The sequence below is a fragment of the Rhamphochromis sp. 'chilingali' genome (genome assembly GCF_963969265.1).
Source record: "Rhamphochromis sp. 'chilingali' genome assembly, chromosome: 16".
In the NCBI taxonomy this organism is placed as follows: domain Eukaryota; kingdom Metazoa; phylum Chordata; class Actinopteri; order Cichliformes; family Cichlidae; genus Rhamphochromis; species Rhamphochromis sp. 'chilingali'.
Window position 1 is genome coordinate 16696141 of NC_137943.1, and position 20270 is coordinate 16716410.

Here is a 20270-nt window from a genome sequence, read left to right on the forward strand (position 1 = left end):
TTTCACAAAGAGAATATCAAGTAAAGGTATTATACAATTAACCCAATAAATGACTTTCATTACTCCTTGTCTAAATAAAGTCATCTGTTGCACATTAACCACTTTATTTCTTTTAGGCTGGTCTTGTAGTTGTTTTTTTTGTTTTTTAATTTCTCCTCTCTTTTGCCTTGTAATATAAAATCAGTGTAGAGCTTCCCAAAGATTAGATAATCAGGTTGTTACTCCAGATATTTCATACCATTGCATAGTATACCCACAGTAAATTATAAGCCTGATGACAACAGATGCGTTAGTATGTCAACTCAACACCACACCGCAGTTTCAGAGTTAAATAGTTAACAATATGTTTTATTAATCTTCTTAGTTTCCTCCAAGGTTTGTAAATATAAAAATTCAGAAATCATACCAACAGGTTCCCAATGTTATTTTCACAACAGTGATGACAGACTTTTAAGTGCTGCAAATTTCTACACGGTAAACTACTTGATAAACAAATTTCTACATTTGGCTCAGTGGTACAAATGACACATTGTTTCTTTTTTTCCCCACAGAGATCAAATTATATTCAAATAGTTAAAGACTACAAGAACCAATGTTAACTCTCTCCTTATGGGCTCACTAATATCACCTGGATGAACTCTGTAGTAGTATGAATAGTACAAGAAAATGACAAAATGGCCAGCACTGTTGCCATGGATCCCACTCTGGCGTCAGGGGCGGGTCATCTCTAAGGGGCGCAGTGAAGAGTGATGGGGACATCCAGTCTGTGCTAGCAGTGTTCCTGCCTTCAGCGCAGACGTTCATAAACATCACCTCACAGCCCAGTGAGAAACCCACCTCAGACCTAGAAGGGCAGAGAAAGGAGCAGGCCAAATTAAAAAGCATAAACCTTCACTTTAGTAGAAGTGACTCCAAAACAAACAAACAAAAAAAGTCTTTGTCACACGACTGTACTTACATGGATGGGCTTTTAGCTTCAGCTAGGAATTGAACAGTAAGGTTATGAATGGTGGTGGTGCCTTGCGTTCATGTGAATGTTCATCTTCATTTCATTATCCAGGATTTGCACAAGCTGCTGCATGGAGGGCAGGTGACCTGACTCCAATTTGGACCACACTGGTACATCTATAAAAGAATATTTTCATTTTAATTTGTGGGCTAGATTTTGTTCCATCATCTCAAGTTTATGAATGTTATTGCAAGAAAAATTAAATAAAGTCAAATCCACTGGGCACTAAGTACGTGCTAGAATAACACTCACCATTTAATGTGATTTCAAACGCTCCTGTTGACATTAACTGGTTTTCAATCATGTTGCTGAGGAAGAACACCATCATGCAGGCATAAATCTGATGGAGAGGAAAGATTTCTTTTATTTAAACAGAGTCTGCAATGTTCAGTGAGCAGAAATTAGAACAAAAACCCCACAGGATAAAAGTGTAGTAACAGGTTAGCATGTAGCTGCTTTAAAATATGACGTTCATGCCATCCGTTAGTGTAGCGGTCCCCAACCTTTTTTTGCGCCACGGACCGGTTTATGCCCGACAATATTTTCACGGACCGGCCTTTAAGGTGTCGCGGATAACTACAACAAAATAAAACTAGTACCGGTACCGAAAAAAAAGAAGATTTATTCATAACACACGTGAAAACATCCAGGAAAACCGAGTTAATGATAAAAACGATAACAAAATGACGCTGAAAACCGATAAAAATCCTGAAAACCATACATTTCACACCTGAGCCTCAACTCTCGCGGCCCGGTACCAAACGACTCACGGACCGGCACCGGTCCGAGGGTTGGGGACCGCTACGTTAGTGCAATTCAGTAGTCACTCTCAGTGGAGTAACACTTGCTAATATGTTAACATTGTGAAGTATATGGCTATTTCTCAAAATAAATACATTTTAAATCCAAGTAACATATGGGCTCCTGCAGTTATGCCGTTAAGACTTTACTGCAGGTCTAAGTTTTGTTTTATTTGTTACCCGTCTGCAGTTCGCATGACAGGGACTGACAGAGTTGTGCATGCCTGTTTTTGACGCACACTCTTGAGCAGCTCTCCCCATATTGGCTGATGAGATTACAGTGCAGTAGGATTACACAACAACAAATGACAGGGCCTGGCACAGTCATTAAAACCAGATTTCTGCTCTCAAGCCAGCTGATTTAGTGATAGCAGTCTAGATTCATGTTAAATATCATGCGAAAGGATTCCATGCATATACCAAAAGCAGCTTTAAAATCAAACACATACTCAGTGGAAGAAAAACTTAAGATAGTCTTTGTTATCAAACATATGTGGCTTAGAAGCAATTTTAAAAGAACAAATTCACTAGCAAAACCAGCCCAAACCAAAATGAATAAGTCTTTATTGTGTATTTAAAGGCAAGAGTTGCTGTTATGCGCTTGGGTTTCAATGGCACAAAAATAGTTTTTAATCTTTTTCAGCCTTCTGTTAAAATGCAAGAACGACCATTATTGCAGGAAGGCTTTTGGGATTTGCCAGGTCTCTAACCCTGGGGATAACAAATCCAAGCCAAACAATACTTAACAAAACAACCAGAAGCCACCAAATGAAGAGCTAATGAAATCCTGCGGGTTTTAGTTGTACTTGGCAGCCTGTAAGTAAACGGAAACTAGAGCCCACCTTTCTTCATTTCTACATGCTACCCACGCCTGTGCTATCTGCAATAACTTGCCAAAACAACGTGCAGCTCCATCTACTGAAAAGCCAGAGTCTGCCGTCTAACACGCTGTTACACATAAAAACACTACAGTAAAAACGTTCCCATAAGGACACAGTTTTGATTCCAGGAAACCTTACCTTATTTCCTTGGCCCCATTCCCACATTCCGGGGGCTTGCATACCAAAGAGAGCGAATGGGTCCCTGCCGATGATAATCAGCCCAATCACCAGCAGTTTGAAAACAGACAGGAAGGAAGCAACGTGTCTGTGGAAACAAAACAAAAATATGTTTAGATATGGATTTGAATACAGCTCTTATACGTGATAGCATAAAGCAGACAGAGCTTGTTACTGAAGTAAAATCTCTCCAAAATCTTTAGTTTTACATTGTGAGACATTGAAAACAATGGTTAAAGACTCTGAGGGGGCTTGATACCATCTCCATTTCTTTTGCACAGCTTTTCTCGTGTGTATTCATTAGAAGCCCAGAAAAATACCTAAGAGTCTCAGTAACACCACACCTTAACTACAACACCTGGGACTGCTACACAAATACATCTCACATGTAATACAAATACAATCCAATTCTCCAGGCAATGATTCCTCAAAATGCCACAGACTAATTATTCAGAAACCAAGTTATAGTCCATCTAAAACGGTAAACACAAAGAAACTGTTCCATAGCAACTAGAATACAATGAGAAAGATTTCATGTGTTATTTATAAGTTCTCTTTTGAACTTTATTATCATAAGTCACAGTGCTGATTGTTGTACAGATGGACTTGTTGGTTTAGCTAAATACCTAATGTTCTGATGCAAGTCTTGATGCATGCTCAATCATCCAGGTAAGTAAATCCCAAAAAGTTGATTCTGTTCATCTGGATGTAGTGTTTTCAGTGGGAGAAACATTTCATCACTCATCCAAGTGACTTCTTCAGTCTCAGCTGACTGCAGGTTTCCCCAACCTTATAAACAGTGCATTGCATTGCATTATAACTGAAACCAGCCCACTGATTGAATAATGGGCTGTTAGGTCAGTTCCTTGATCATTAATATGCTGGTTTTAGTTACTATGCATTTACGCCTGTCATAGTGCCTGGTACTTTTTTTTAGTAAATACTTGACCAGGGGTCTAAGCGATCCGAGCAGGTACTAAAATGTGACATCATCAGACTGCATGCCACCGATTGGCTGGTCAGTAGCATCACTTATCTCGTTTACAAAAATCAAAATCTGGAAATGAGAGAAACTGCTACAAAAACAACGCTGTGTTTCCAGAGTCTAGCGTTCACATCGTGGGATGCTCAGACGTGGTGCTATGACTAGGGATGGGTATTGATAAGATTTTCACGATTTCGATTCCATTTTCGATTCTGTTTAACGATTCGATTCTTTTTAAAAAAAAAAAAAAAAAAAGGAGAACACTAAGGTCGAATAGCTTAGAACTTTTTATATCTTCTCTTTGAACAAGATAAAAATTTAGGAGTAACATGGCCTTACAAACCCAACAGTGACATCTTAAGAGATCCAGCCTACGGCTCTTCAATGGGGTGTCACAGGGTCCCCAGGACATAAAAAAAAAAAAAAAGTAAAATAATAAAATAAATATTCTTCTGTAGCAATAACAAAGTATAACATAAATTATTCTGTAGCAATTACACAAGAATATCCAGTAATGTTCCTGCCTACAGTTAAACACATTCACTTACAATCTGCTGTGGCAAATGGGTGCAAGCCTTTTACCACAATCTTAGCCACTGCTCTGTGACATTCGTCTATCCTGGCCTGAAAGGAGATGTTAACGGTAGACTGCAGCGAGAACTGCCAGCATCTGAGCCAGACTGTCTGTCTGTCTCTCTCATCATGATCACCTAAATGCGCAGTAATGGCAGGTTTTGTAATAAGGCAGATCGCGCTAACATAATATGCACTGTTAGTTGATTATTTACCTGCCACATTAACGGGAGAGGACGTGCAAACGTTACCGCTGCTGCTGGGTCCGAAGCGGAATTAAAAACACGACATTCATTTAAGGTTATCGCGTGTTTTGTGAGCTTTTCCATATTCGTAGTGTTTCCTCCCTTAAATGAAATTTCTACTTTGCAAGTATTGCAAGTTGCCCTGTTGTCATCTGTTCTCATAAAGTATAATCAAACTTTTGAGCGTTTGAGCCGCCATGTTTCCTGCCAGGTAAATGACGCTCCGCAACGTGGTGACGTCATTCGGGGCGACTGGAATCGATAAGGGAATCGTTTAAAAAAAATGGCAAACAACTCCAAGGAATTTAAACAGTGGGAACCGGTTCTCAACAAGAACCGGTTTTCGATACCCATCCCTAGCTATGACAACAGTCACGTGTGTTAGGTACCACTGCTTTGTAATAGAAAACCAGTTGATCCAAGTCTAGGTGTGGTAATCCATGGCCAGTAGGTACTAATGGAAAAGGGGCTTAGGTACCAAAGTACTTGGTACTACAACCCAATGGAAAGTCCTTGAAAATGAGTTGAGCCATGGCGAGCTAATCTTAGTAGGTACGAGTGGAAAAGGGCTATAAGAAATATGGGAAGTGGTGGATTTGGTCATTTGGAACAGATTTTTCATTACCCTCCCAAGTTAAGGCTACATTACTATTAACTAATACCTAATAGACCATTACGTATGTCATATAATCCTACACCATAACAAAGCTATACATTTTTAAAAACTGAAGGAAAAAAAAGTGCATGTCCCCACCCACCCATTTACATTTCAGAAGATTTCTGACTTCATTTATGTTGTTTCTTTCTTTTGTTTCTTCTTTTTTTTTTTTAATCTTTATAGTTTTTAAACTTCTATGTCTGTAGCTTTTTGACCTGTTATATCTTGTGAAACAAATTTATCTGTAATGCTGACCCTGCATTAACTTAAAATGTGACAAATAAAACTAAAACACTAAAATAGTATGACATTCCACTTAATTTACATTTAAATACTTTAGCTGAAACCATCACATCCATGCCTGTACTGTATACACCAAGGAAGGTATGCAACTTCAGCCCCATGGCCTGAAAATTTAAGCAATTAAGGAATGCATCACAGTTGTTTGGATTTCCTGCGGAGAGTACCCATTTAACATCTTTAAAACTTGGGAATGCAAAATGAAGTAAGCTGGAGTAAAATTAGCCCAGTTCATCTAACAATTTATCTATTGCTGACATTTCGATTTGATTTGTAGACATTTTCTTCATTGGAGTGATTTTAGGACACTGGATCAAAACATCTTTAAAAAGGACAGCAGTTTAAGCAGTGTCTACCAAAACTACCAGACACCAATCCATGGCCAGATATGTTCGTGCTTGAGAATTTCACTTCCTTAGACAAATCACGGCTAATCCCAGGGAGCTTTCAGCCCACTTTAATAAGGCTCGACGTAATCCACTTGTAACAAGGCAGGCAATCTTTCGCTCTCGCTTACCGATACATGGGAACAGGAAGATAGTTCTCCCCTTCAATGCGGATGTCTGGGTACCGCTGGTACAAGGCCTGCGTGTACTCCTCAAACACCCGCTTGTATCCTCAGGAAATGCTGTGGGGGGAAACAAGGACACTGCTAGAAAGCCGAGCACAGTCTAAAGTCAAAACAGGACAGGCTAACAAAGGTTACGTTGATGATTTAGCACGAAGATTTGAATTTTAAACTTCTCTGTTGATCATTTACTCAAAAGTTTTATATGTGACTTGGCAGCAGCGCGTTATCATACATGAAAGCTGCATGTTCACCTTTGTGGGCTGTGTTTGCTTTAGTGACTAGCTTATTTACATTGCAAACGTGGCCTTAAAAAAATACTTTCCTCGTACACAAACGTCAAACAAAGTGAGAGTTTTCAGGTTAGCACACCGCCTCCTGGTCAGGTTAATATTTAGAGTAGTTAGTGGACTAATTTGCCTAAAATCTCCAAGTCTATCAGCGAAAACAATATGTTAAATTTACCAACAATAACTGCAGACCAGTTATTTTACTGTAATCTGGGGGGGGGGGAAAATCCTGTCGTCGTAGCGTAACAATGATAACACATTAACATAACCTACACACAGTAGACGGTTTATTAAAGGTTTAACAGCGGAAGTGGAAGCCATGTTTTCCACCAAATGTTTACGAAAAAAGTGCAAAAAATTATCGACTTCCAGAAAATGATTTCAGTAGAGCTTTTGACAACTGTTTATTTATTCAGTTTGAACAACCCGGAGCGTTGTTATTTCCTAACAAACATCCGGTAAATTAACCTCCTATCGGCGAGCGTTTATTTTAGGCCTGCGACACTGTTAGCCGGGGGCTAGCGTGCAATGACTCGCCAGTTTTTTGGCTCATTTGCTTACCAGATTTGAAACCTGAGAAGAGGTCCAGTGGCAAACTGCATCTTCATTTTCTTTATGCCGCTGCTGTCACCAGCCGTGGCACAGCACAGGGAAAACACCCCCAAAACCAGGAGCGAGAACCGTATCCACTTCATGGCTATCCTCTTCGACGGTCTCTTCCTTAACCCGTCGTACGCAGGCAGGTTAATCTGTACATTTCGCTTCTGGTTGGTCCCTCCTTTTCCTCTTCATCCAATCGCAGGTTTTAACTAGTACTGGTTTCATCTTTAGCACCACCTCCCGCTCTGGCAGTTCAACTGATTGACAGAGCCTTTGGGCTAATAAAATATAACAACATGGATCACCCCATCTTAACCTCCTAAGACCCGAACTCTTCTACGGCATGCATTTTTAATTTCTCTTTGATATTTGGGCATATTGGGGCCCAATGAACGTAAAACCAAAGAATTACCACATTTTCTTTACCTTATTTTTGTTAAGAAAAATAAGAGCCCCATATGAGGATATTCGTTTAAAATTTTGATAGAACAGTAGCAGTATATAACCTTGTAAGTGGAAATCAGGCCCCTGTAAAGCAAAATTGAGTATTTTGGTCTAAATAACCCAAAATGTGATGTCCACATATGTGGATGCCAGGTCCTAGGAGGTTAAAGATGGGATATTTCCTTAGTGGGTGTTTTGATAATAGTGTTGCAGCTGATCGGATACCTACTAAGGCCATATGGAGCAACACTTACACTGGCAAAATTCATGGAGTCATTGTGCACCATCATTCCCCCTTTTGAGATCAAAGTCTCATTATAGGATAGGGGCCATCAAAATGTTATATTGATTTTAAGTTAGCCTTCCCTCACAGGGGCCAAGTCAAATAATGGAAGCAAAATATTCTATAGCAGCTATTTGCTTTTACAAAAAACAAAAAAAGCCAGAAACCATCAACTTAGTCATTCAATTATTTATAATTATTTATACAGAGCCACATCTGACCAAGAATAAATCAATTCTGTTGAAATTTCAAATCTGAATCATAGTTTTGAAAGAGGTGAACTATGTTCACCTATGATGCAGAAAAGAAATCATACTGCATTCTTAGTGGTGGTATAATTTATTTAATGAGGTGCATAGACAACTTCAATGACCAATTCCATCAAGAATGAGCCCTCCAAAACTTGTCTCGATTTTTTAATGTACATGTATCCAATTCTGCACTAGAAATGAGCTGTCTGCCTAAAATATAAAATCACATATTTAATGAATAGTGTTCAAAAACATTTTATTGAATACACAGAAGTTAATACAATGAAACAAATATAGTAAGAACAAAACACAATTTTCTAATAAAACAGCTCGTTACTCAGAAGAGAAGGTTTTCTGCTTGATTTAGTGATTCAGCCTCGCTGATCGCTCCTGATCCACAGCAGACTGCAAAGCCATCACTGTCTCTGTGGATGAAACAAATGAATGTAAAGCACACCAAAGTAAATCCTTTCTTAATCCTTTGTCAGGCTATACATTTAATTTTGACAAAACAAGATGACTGTTTGGCATCTATGCATTTTTCTCCCAATCTCACCCTGAAAATAATGACTAAATACAGCAGGAAAGTGTTTAGAGAGGTCACATTTGGAAACGGTTTTTCTTTCTATAGTAACAAAATTCTTTTTACAAGCCCTAGGTATTGCCCCCTGGTGGCCATTAAAAAGAATAGAATTTTAAGACAGAGTCTACACCTTTATTTAAAACAAAAAAACAAAAGAAAAAAGGCTGGAGCTGTGTTAGAAGGGGTAAAGTTTTGTGTAATGAGCAAGCAGATTTAGTACATTACATTAACAAAACAAATCAAGCAATATTTTGGTTGGTACAAACCCAATAACTTTTTGGAATGATCAACCAGATTGGAGAGTCCTTCCTCGATGTTGTATGAGATTTGGCCCATTTCTTGTACGAGGTCACCTCCCCTCTGAGTAGAAAAAAATAAAAAATAGGCGAAATTACTAATTTAAAAAAATAAAATGACATTGTAACTTGAATCCTGGGAAAAAACATACAAAGTTAGGAAAACTCTACCTTGAGCTCTGAATAAACTTTCTCCTCCAGCTCAGCCACCTGAGATATGGCATCATACACACCGGTATCCAAAACTGATTCCTACATCACAAAAAGAGTGACAAGTTAAATCTGAGAAACTTCCACACAGGTTATAACTGGATTCATGCTGTGCAAGCTTACCTCTTCTGAGGAGCTATTCATTGGCTCCTGTGTCTTAGGTGCTTCACTGGCTTTGGAATTGCCATTAAGTTCCTTCACTCTGCAGAAAATGTTTCAAGCTTCATCATACAATAAGGCGACTGAGAATTCCCATTAGAAAAAAAAAAAAAAAACAAGCCCACAGATTCAGAGCTTCATATGCTAAATACATACCTGTCAGCATAGCGCAATGTGTTCATTGTATATTCACATGAGGTCATACCTGGAGACACCATAGCAATCTGTGAAACAAAGAAAAAATTTTATTTGATGTGGATTTCAAAATATCCAATGCTGAGAGGAAGTCAAATTTGGTGTGGTAACATACCATGCAGGTCCTGGACTTCTCTCCAATGAAAGAATCCCTGAGGACTTTGGTCAAAGTGCTCATTCGGAAAGGAATGTGATCACTGTTCTTTCCCAGTGAACGGATACACTCCTACAGGATACAAGAGAGGAAACACCAGCGTTTTGAGTTGCTGTGCATACATATTTAATGGAGAGAAAACAGAGTACTTCTGCCTTTTAATCAGCCATCGCTTACCTTGAGAGCCAGAAGGCTGCGGTTGATCTCGGCAGTCTCAACTAAAGTACTCCGGTCATTGCTGCTGACATCTGTACCACGCTCATTGCCAGCCAAATCGATCAGTGAAAACTTGCCGTGCAGCGTGGTAGCACGGTCATTGCGCCGAAGAACAATTTGAAGGATTGCATGAGAGCGGGATGAGTTGGCATTGGCTGAGGTTTGGCCCGACGTTCTGGAAAAGACAGTGAGATTCTAACTTAGAGTTTGCCTACCTACGGTACACTAATGGGTAATTAATACGTTTTTGTGCCCTTTCAGCCACAAAGAAAAATGCACAAGGAAACATCAAACACATTCTTGATACTAAACTACCTGCATGAACTGCCAATCTGTATCATCTTGATGACCTCCTCTGCTGAGGTCACATAGACCTCTTCGAGGCCGACCACCTGAACCTGTTGTCGTTCATCTTCCAAAACACGCAGCTTGGCCTTCTTATGCAGCAGGTCATACACCTAAATAAAAATAAATAAATAAATAAAGGTCTAGTTTGCTATATGGATTAATTGAACACGTGGATTCAATAGATATCTTCTGAGTGAAGGGTGTTCCCTTCACGTCTTCCTACCTTGCCGTTGTAAATCTCAAAGAAGCTGACGTAGGCAGAGAGATCCAAATTAGCATACCTCCTGTGGTGGAGGTAGGCAAAAACATCCTGGGCTAGAAGTGAATAGACTCAAATTATGACAAAGTCTGTTTTTTGTACAAAATCCAGTTGTTTCATTTAAGGTCCTACCTGCTAATGCGTAGATGCCTTTAGCACTGTTCTGCTGCTTTCCTGTGAAATCACCTCCCATTGTCTTAAAATCAAATAAAGACTTTGAATAAATTCCACATTTGCAAAATTGTGCTTCAAACCCCCCCCAAAAAAAACAAAACAAAAAACCCTCAAAATCTTAGATCAAGTGGAGACTTACATGAGTCTTACCACTTCCTGTCTGGCCATAGGCAAAACATGTTGCCATACCACCTTCAAAAATGGACTGGACTAAAGGTTTAGCTGTGAACCTAAAAGGAAAATCAGAATTTTAGTCATCATAACATTAACAGGAAAATTACAGCATGTATAAAAGTATACATCAAGTCTCCATTGTACTGGTTAATGTCCCAGTTGAAAAAGCTAAGTTAGAAAATGTACAATCAGAGCCACTGTTGGCTTAAAGGAAAAATTAGGTAGTTACTTGTAGACAAGTTCATTGGTGGCGGTCTCATCAAAGGAGTAGTCAAAGTGGAAGACTTGATTGTCCAAGTACTTGGTGAGGTCCACCTTGTGTTTTGGCTCATGGACCAGTAACGCACCTTTCCCAGGTACAGACACCACATCAATCTCCTTTTTATTAATCTCTACAATACACAAGAGTATCGGAGTTAGTGTATAAACATGGCAACTGTTTTCTCTCCCTCAATTACTCCTTTATATTCAGATGATAGAATAGAGAATCTACAAATTATTCCTGACCTACCCTGCTTGTTAAAGGGCCGCTTGCGAACACACACACAAATCCTTTGGGGCTCAATCTTAAAAAAAGGCAAGAGATGTGCAGAGAAATGACTGTGCTACAGTTTGCAAAGCTACAATAAAACTTTCTGGATGGAACATTGTAAGTCCATGTTCAAACCTACCGTTTCAGTAGTTGATAAGGGTGTGATTTCCAAAGTCGCTCTGAAATCCTGAATCATCTCAAAGAACTTCTGGTTGGGCCGGGAACCTTCCAGAAACTATAAAGACAAGCAAACAAAAGGTACTGTAACAAAATGAGGAGTAGTTTTGCTCATGTTTAAAACAATTTACATAAAAAAAAAAAATAATAATAATAATAAAAATGGTTGAAGAAATCTTTCACCTTTCCCCTCTTGGTTTGCATATCTGGGGGCTTTACAACACAAGAGAGCCTTTTATTGCCTTTGTTCAACTCCACGGGAGCCACAGATTTCCTCCTGCCTGAAACGTGAAAAACCAAACAAACAATATACACACTGAATACACACACACACACACACACTGAAATAAATAAATAAATGAGATGTTAACACCTAATACCAATAAAATGGTAAGGTTACATACCTTTAACTGTGGATGGAGGAGGCATTTTCTCAGGTTCATCATTTTGCTTTATGGCCTCAGGAACAAAAGGCTGCAAAGTCGCTGGTTGTGTATCATTCTTTTTACGCTGCTGATTCGGAATTACTAGATGACAAAAAACAAATATAATTCAGATTTAACAGAAGGAAAAGACCAAAATATTTCTTCATACATTTAAAGTACTCAGAAACTTATTCAAATACATTTTAACAGGTACATGATATGACTTTGTACCCTGCAGATAACCAAATGAATATGGCATGGTCACCAACAACAACATGTTGTTAAATGAAACGGATGTGGCTCTGTTATGATTTTTTTAAAATGCGTTATGCATTTTAAAAAAATCTTTTTGTTTTCTGTTTTAAATGAATAAGTAAATCACAACCAACCAGAGTTTTTGAGGACTGGTGATGGTGGGGGCTCGGGATGTATGGTTTCTGGGTTAGCTGAAAAGGATTCTATAGCTGAGACTGGTCCTTGAACAGAACCTGGAGCCTGAAACATACACGTCTGCCGAGCCTGGGACCGAGTAGCAACTGAAAGTGACACAAAACCAAGTCAAACTGCTGAAATATGCGTTTATGCAATTCAGACTGATTATTACCAGCATTATTGATCTGGATTAAGACAGCCACTACTGGTATAATGGAGGAGAAGGAGGAGGAGGAGGAGAAGGAGAAGGAGAAGAAGAAGAAGAAGAAGAAAAAAAAAAAAAAAAAGCTGTACGAGGCTGTGTGGCAAAACACAAGTGACACCAACAGTAAATTCACCACTTATTTTTCTAAAAACAGAACAACCAAATTAGACATCCACAGTGGTAGAAAAGTGTGTTTTAAGTGAATAACAAAGATATGAAAACACTAATGTGCTGGTCATTAAAACGGTTCTAAGTCCTAAAAAAAGGACTTAGAGGCCACTGTACATGCACTGTTTATTCTCCAATGAACTGATCAACCAGTGATAACAATCAGCGGTCCTTTTTATAGCACGATCTTATTTCTCAACAGGCAGAATTTAAGGACGAAGAGACAAAAAAAAACAAAAACAAAAAAAAAACAACCCCCCCCCCCCCAAAACAAACAAACAAAAAAAACCCCATTGCTGCATATGCATATACAATCACCCAACACCTAAGTGTGTTTGATTTGCATCCCTTGTGCGTTATTATTAATCTAATGTACATCTAAAATCTGGGAGCAGAGGTCAGCTCTTGCAGGACTGTCACTCCTCGCCCTTGCACCCATAACCAAAACAGGACAGATTTGCTTTAACAAAAAACATGCACGCCGTGCCGACCTGACTCTTCAGTTCTTGTGACTGCCGTAGTAGAAGCTTTTGGAAGGAAAGAAGCCATTAGGCAAGAGTACTTAACATTTACACCTGACACACACAGAGAATCAATATTTACATACAGGAGGCAGGTGCAGGAATCCTAGAGGAGCGCAGTCGACCCTCGTATTTCTACAGAATAAAAACAGAAAGAAAACTGTATAATGCTCAGTCCAGTCAGCCACTTAACTCCCTCATAAGAAGCACCGTGTACTTATGTGTAATATAAGTTATTAGAAGATCATTCTGTATGTAGTTACATCAAACAGTATAAAAGCAGGGGGAGATTTTTAAATCCAGATGATGTATTTAAAAATCATCTGGCGTTTATCACTTATAAAACAAACAAAAATGCTCAATTTGAATTAATCCACTGTCTTAAGGTCATCAACGTGTGGAGTAGAGCATTGCTTCAGGTTTGCTCACAGGAAGTGTTCATTTACAACTACAGTTGAGTTCCTTTTGGATTACACCTCATACAGCATAAGGCTTCTACTGAACATTCAAATTCAACTCACATGCACCCTTACCTGAAATAAGGGTCAACTTAATGTCACAGGAGAGGCTACACAAGGAAGCAGGATCATCTAACCTTGCTGTCATCTGGTGACTGACAGCAAGGTTAATGTAATAAATTATGAGAAAAAACAATGTAGGCTAGCACTTACCTTTTCTGGAACACGAGTCGGTGGGTCAGGAGTTGAGCTTGTGATTGAATTTATAGGGTCCAAAACCTCTGGATTGAGTATACATAACTCACTTAGATCAATCTAAAACACAGAAGAAGAAGCAGACTCAGCATATAGGATATGTTAATGTATACTTGGTTGATATCACCTCAGTTACGACATTACTGACCCCCTTTCCACGGCACATGTTCCTCTCATGCCACTCAACCATAACTGTGGACTTGTCAACGGATTTCACGGTGGCCGAATGGACTCGACCTAGTTCACGTACATAAAAAAGCATGCCTGAGTTAAACTCACCGCACACGGGAAGTACAAAAACACATAATACGAACGGATTTAATGCAACATGAGCTCACCATCACTGCGGCTGATCTGGACAGAGAGTCCAACGAGAAGTCGGGACAGGCTGTTCTCCATGATAGCGCCTTCTTAAAAAGCTGAAAATAATGAAGGTAACGTTAGCGTATTAAGTATCCAACTCATTCTCTACCAGTTGTGCTGTCGTCGCTGTGAAAATATGCCGCCTTTTCATGGAAACGTAAAGTTTGATAAAACCAAACCGTCAGTTGTTTCCATTTGTTTGTTTTTAGTTTCTTTCAAGATAAAAATCACACTTACCTTTCACCCGTACCAAACTCAACAGCGCCCAGAATTTAAACTGGCGTTATTTCCGAGTATTTAAGAATCTGATTGGTCTTCGTCATTTCATAGAGTCCGGCGTTCTTCTTCTACGGATTTATAGGTGGTATTTAAATTGATGTTACACTGCCACTCATCGGACAAGTTAGGAAGAACCGCTACAGTTGTGCAAATCTAAGAATTAAAGTTAAAGTTACCAAATACTCGTCACTGATATTTATCCTGAACTCAACTAAATTTTATTTTCTAAACCTTAACTGAAACTGAAAATAAACATGATATAAAATCATTATACAACCAGCAATGGTTTTAGCAATATATTTCTGCATGACTTTATCTGTCTCACATATCAGTTGTAGCCCTTTGATTTACAACATTGTTTTGGTTCATTCCCCCCCCCCCAGGCATTTCTTACACACTTAATCAGTTAATCAGGCTGAGATCTGGACTTTGACTGGGTCATTGCAACACATTTGTTCTTTTCTTTTTCTGCTATTCTCGTGTAGATTTGGTGCTGTGTTTGGGATCATTGTCCTGCTGTATGCTGTAATTTTGGCAAACCTTTAGCTTGTCATTGCTTCACATTTGACTCTAGAATACAGAGGAGGTCGTGATCAACTTAGTGACTGCCCTAGTCCTGTGGCTGCAAACCAAGCCTTACTCATCACCCCTCCATCACTGTGCATTGCAATTGTTGTGAGATGTTTGTCCTGATATGCTGTGTTTGGTTTTCAGTGTGCATTATGACCAAAAATCACCACTTTGGTCTTTTCTGTCCAACAGACATTGTTCCACAACTCTTGTGGTTTGTTGAGATGCAACTTTGGGAAAGTCGTGTTGCTGTGTTCTTTTTAGCGAGAATAGACTTTCCCCTTTCAAATCTTCCAGACAAACCTTATTTGTTCAGTATTTTTCTAATCGCAGTTTAACATTTAACATCCTAACGGAGGACTGTAAAGTCTGAAATGTAGCTTTTGGATTTTTTGCAGTTTCTGTGAGCATTGCATGACCTTGACCTTGGGATGAATTTCCTGAGATGTCCGCTCTTGGGAAGATTGTAACATTGTGTTAACACACACCTGAATGCTCCAGACCAGCAAAGTACCAAAACCCCTATTTTCATAGTTTGGTCACACTTGCAGATGCTTAATTAATGACACATGCATTTGATTGGCAGCACCTGGCTGTTACTTACCCTCATAATTCCTTTGGAAAGAGTAGGAGTGTAGTTAGTTTTGACAGGACTGTATCTACTTATTTGGTAGAAAGTCCAGACTACTCCCACTCGCTTCAAATGTAGCAGTGCAGCCTAGAGTTTAACTCGCTACAGATCACTATGAGATGTGACATTAAAAATAATGACAGAAAACAGACCGATGCATTTCTCAGAATTCACATTTGCCACATTATGGAGTAATTAGACTTTCAGCAATACAACATTGCACTATGACACAGTGATTTTGTTATCTTAACATGAACAGGCTAACAACTGTTTACATGTAGATCACATAAAACACTGTTCTGTGCAAGATTTTATTTTAAATTTTGAAATACTTTTTAGATCATAGGAATATTACCAATGAAACCTAAACAACAAATTTAGAGACATTACAAGTACAGACTTTAGTCCTGTTTTCCATAGTCCAATGGCAGCCATGCCGATATTGGACTATTGATTTGGCACATCCGTACAAAATATAATAAAAATGCTGCAAACAAATATAATTGCAGCTTTTTTCAGTGGGAGGCTATTTTTAATAGGGTAGGGGCATTATCATGACATCACTGAAACCAAACAGGCCTCTTTTAATATTACATTTATAGATATTCCAGTCCGTGAACACATCCCTGATCATTCCACAGTGATCCCCAAATGTGCTAAAAGCTGATCTAATTGGCCTATTGCATTTCATGCTTGCGACCACAAGAATCCAGTGTTTATCCACACGCTGCCTCTCTTCTCACACTCACTGCAAACCAGGCACAACATTTCAGTCCTCCGTGACATCAACAATCAGGGACAGCTGGAGAATGACCCATAATGCAGTTCAGCCTTGCCTTCAGTGTGGGAGGCTTCCCATTTTTTTCTCTTTTCTTTTTCACCCCTTAGCCTCCCCACTACGTGCCCACACCCTCTCAATTTTCAAACCTCCTAACTATACACAAGCTAGACTTATGTATACACATTCTCCACGAGCGAACGCTGACACATGACAAATCAAAGCTCTAATAAACAGCTTGCGCTGAACAATTTCCCCACCACCACCAAAGGACGAAAAATAAACAAATCCCTGTCGGTTGAGCATCCAGGCCATTTGGTAGGTCTGTCTGTTGATGACTGGGTGGCCCAGGGCTGCTTGGTGTGAGGCCTGGGATGGAGCCACAACTGTTTCCTGTGGGCAGTCCAACCCCCAGAACCTCTCCACAACTGGCTTAGTGGGTGGTATTCCCCTCCTCCCTTTTTTTCCCCTCTCATCCCCTAAACCTCTAGACCCTCCTCTCCCTCCTCTCCTTTCCAAGCAGTTCTCCTTCCCCCTTTTCCTCCCCTTACTCTGTCAGTCCATCCATTCTCACAGCCATAGTCCTCAGCTCAACACTTCCCCAGTGGCCTCAAGTGGACCGAGTAAGATAAGAAAAAATGTAAAGAAACCTTGTCTCTGTGTGCACTTAGTCCAAGTATGCCCTCATCATTTACATAAAGCTAAAAACTGTCACAAAGGTGTGATTTTTGCCTGATTACAAAAACATTTGGGGGGGGTTAGTAAAGTATCACACATCCTCATCCACATTTTCTTCTTTTTAACATATATATTTAAAGCTATAACACATTGTTTCTCTTTTTCAAGCTTTAAACTACAAAATAAACCATGAACCAGCTGACAGTGCACATCATTAAAATGTTCTTTGAATTGACTCACTCGGTGATGATGTTTTATCACTTCACATGTGTCTGTCCCAAAACTGAGCATGAGCTCTTGTAAATGCACATCCTGTTATACACAGGCTAGGTCACGGGAATGTGAAATAATGTAACAAAACAGTAGCATCTGTGGCTTTATGCTTTTGTTATTTTCATATACCTTTGTGCGTGTTTATTCAGATTTTTTTCATGACTTTGTGACTGTTGCGGAGAATGTCTCGCACATGTTGCAGAGACTTCAGGGTGGGCTTTCCCTTCAAGCAGCCAGCTCTGTTCCACATTTGTTTGTTCATACTGATAAGGGTTCAATACTTGGCTGAAAAACACTAGAAAAAAACAAACTGAAAATTGGGTTTTTGAGTTCAAGTCTCCTCTTTTAAACACCAAAGTTGGCCTCAACACTGTCACGCCACGCAAAGATCACAGTTGCCGAAAGGACACAGCGGCATTTTTAGGTGCTGGCTTCACAGCGTCGATTGTTGGTGGTGTTTGATCCGAAGAAGAACGCAGTCTTGTATCTGTTGGCCCTGTCACTGTTTAACCGCTCCCCTTTTTTCCACCCGTCCAAAAGCATATTTTCTCAGTGTAAAGAAAATTGGCGGAGGCCGTAGCTCTGTTCCTCTATACAGACTAAATAAACATGCACATGCATACTGTACGTGAGCTGAGCACACTTATAAACCACCCAGGAAGGCTGACAGATGAGGAGAGGAGCAGTGAGAGAAACAGAGAAGGAAAAACTGAACTACTTTTTCATATTCTTTCTTTTTTGTATGGTATTAATAGCAATAATAATTCTGTAACCCTTGCCAAACCTAACACTAATATGAAATTAGGTCTTTAGAATAAGTTTAGCATTTGGGTGTAAGCTGTCGGCGAGCATTAGTCAGTTTTTCCCTAAATATGAAGCGGACTTTAATTCTGTGTCAGCCCTATAGTGATGCTGAAATACTGACCAATGAGGCAGTTCGTAGTGGGCATGTGATTTGCTATAATCATGTCTGTAATGTGTGGTTTTATCAAATGGTTTTCATCTTTTTTATCTTTCTAAGATAAAAACCCTAAATATATAGGGTCTGTATTGCATTTTACAACATGACCAGCAGAGAGCAATATAACTACAAACAGAACTGACAGCATGCAGTCAGGTACAGCTAACTGTGGGATTTGAAATAAAAGTGCTGACAGGACTCAAGATCCAGTATTAGAATGCAGGTTTTCTTCTTTTCCATAGCATAGCTTTGGGTTGGTACGTGCTGTTCCATAACTGAACCCACTGCGCATCCAGCAGGGAATTAAATCTTCTCAAGCCAGAGAGCTAAACGTGCAACTGGAACATTCACTCATTAAAGCATGTTCGTATTCTTGGCATGTGGAGATCCAGTAAATAATGCCAGTGACCCTTTTTTTCTTTCTTTCCATGCCATTATTTTAAAAAAGTAAGTACTAAATTTTCTCTTCAGCCACATCATTTCAAGCTTTGGAGTCATTCACTGAGGACTTCACTCACCTTTGAACTTGTGAGTGCAGCCAGACAAAGTTCTATTTTTTCCCCATTGCTCGCAAATGCATATCTGTTTCTTCAGCAATAATTTTATTTATTTATTTTGGCTCAGAAGTAAACAATGGTTCATGCAGTACCTGCAATTACAGTAACACTATGGGCATGTGTTTTCGGCCTGTACATTAATGTAATTATCATTTTTATACCTAAAGTTAAAAATGCAATTAATAGAATCATTATTATGGGCACAGAAAACTGGCTTTTTGTTAATGATTAGCCAGCAGTGTATGTTATATACACTGCTGGCTAATATTACAGATCCACTAGAATCTAGTCAGCACACTCAGTAAGATAAATATTTAAATAAACTAAAGCCAAGATTGATGACAGTGTTGGCACAGAACTAAGTGCACTTATTCAAGTTACAGGTATGCTACTTTATGCTTCTACTACATTCTCATGTGATAGTTTTATTACTAAATTCTTTATAAGTCAAACAAACAAACAGAAAACTATTGTTTACAGTCCAGTAGATTTTTATGCTAAAATTCAAATGGTTTCATTTAACAGCCGTTTTGAGGCCAAAGAACTAAACTTAACACGTGCATCCACTGGTATTTATGTAGTGATACTTTATCTGTAAGTAGTACTTTATATATGCTGTATTAAGTTACTAATTAGCAACAATTTGATGTGATGGTGTTGTATTTTAAAACAGAATCTACCTGTGAATAGCATAATGGTTATCTCCCTGCCTTTTTGTGGTAGCCAGGTAACTGGTAATGGTGATTTGAGTGTTTGGCTTTAAAAGGAATGATTAGTTCCTGTAATGACTTTGGCTGGGTGGTTTAAGCTGCTAAATCTGACATATGACCACACCCCATCTGTGGGCATCCTGTACGTTTAATGTAAACTGTAAAAAAGCAACACCCTAATTGCATCACTGGATCACGCTTTACAAGTTTGAATAAATGTTTATTTTTGTTTTGTATGAGTTTGTCAGAAGATGCGTACACTGTGATTATAAAGGGATGAACATGGTGGGCTGTGGTGTTTAAATAGTGTTCAGATGGTATTAAGGGGCCTAGAGTGAAGAAAATATCACCCATACCATTATAGCACCAGCCTGACCTGCTGGTACAAGGCAGAACGGATCCATGCTTTCATTTTGTTGATGCCAAATTCTCATCCGACCATTTGAATGTTGAAGCAGAAACTGA

The 20270-nt window shown here is 39.1% G+C and overlaps 2 protein-coding genes across 3 annotated transcripts; both read right to left on the bottom strand.

The window, feature by feature from the left end:
• Positions 1-319: 319 nt before the first annotated feature.
• On the bottom strand, positions 320-7278 carry LOC308383699 (thioredoxin reductase-like selenoprotein T1a; the record flags this gene model as incomplete). Its single annotated transcript, XM_080861767.1, is given in 7 exon segments — positions 320-844; positions 959-1125; positions 1262-1349; positions 2829-2955; positions 6146-6256; positions 7048-7259; positions 7261-7278. Coding segments are annotated over 6 exon segments (681 nt in total). The 3' UTR covers positions 320-844; positions 959-1000.
• Positions 7279-8303: 1025 nt separating this feature from the next.
• Positions 8304-14709, bottom strand: kif2c (kinesin family member 2C). Of its 2 annotated transcripts, XM_080861842.1 has the most exons (23): positions 14606-14709; positions 14344-14424; positions 14154-14242; positions 13964-14065; positions 13379-13427; positions 13263-13298; positions 12356-12502; positions 11946-12068; positions 11725-11822; positions 11504-11599; positions 11344-11398; positions 11062-11224; positions 10798-10888; positions 10617-10680; positions 10449-10540; positions 10193-10335; positions 9839-10052; positions 9623-9733; positions 9469-9536; positions 9277-9355; positions 9115-9195; positions 8914-9007; positions 8304-8489 (listed from the first exon to the last, which is right to left on the bottom strand). In XM_080861842.1, exons 2-23 carry the CDS (start codon positions 14402-14404, stop codon positions 8428-8430), a joined length of 2118 nt encoding a protein of 705 aa, XP_080717968.1. In that variant the 5' UTR covers positions 14405-14424; positions 14606-14709; the 3' UTR covers positions 8304-8427. The 2 variants fall into 2 exon arrangements, with proteins under 2 accessions (XP_080717968.1, XP_080717969.1); XM_080861843.1 differs by lacking the exon at positions 13263-13298 and having other exon boundaries at positions 14606-14707.
• Positions 14710-20270: the final 5561 nt, after the last annotated feature.

Bases quoted from the DNA above. Each gene is read 5' to 3' on its own strand.
- kif2c (XM_080861842.1), bottom strand. From the start codon at position 14,404: ATGGAGAACAGCCTGTCCCGACTTCTCGTTGGACTCTCTGTCCAGATC. The intron at 13,428-13,963 runs GTAAGTGCTAGC...TTTATTCTGTAG, and splicing joins CGACTCGTGTTCCAGAAAAG to AAATACGAGGGTCGACTGCG. The intron at 11,823-11,945 runs GTATGTAACCTT...TTCACGTTTCAG, and splicing joins TCCTCCATCCACAGTTAAAG to GCAGGAGGAAATCTGTGGCT.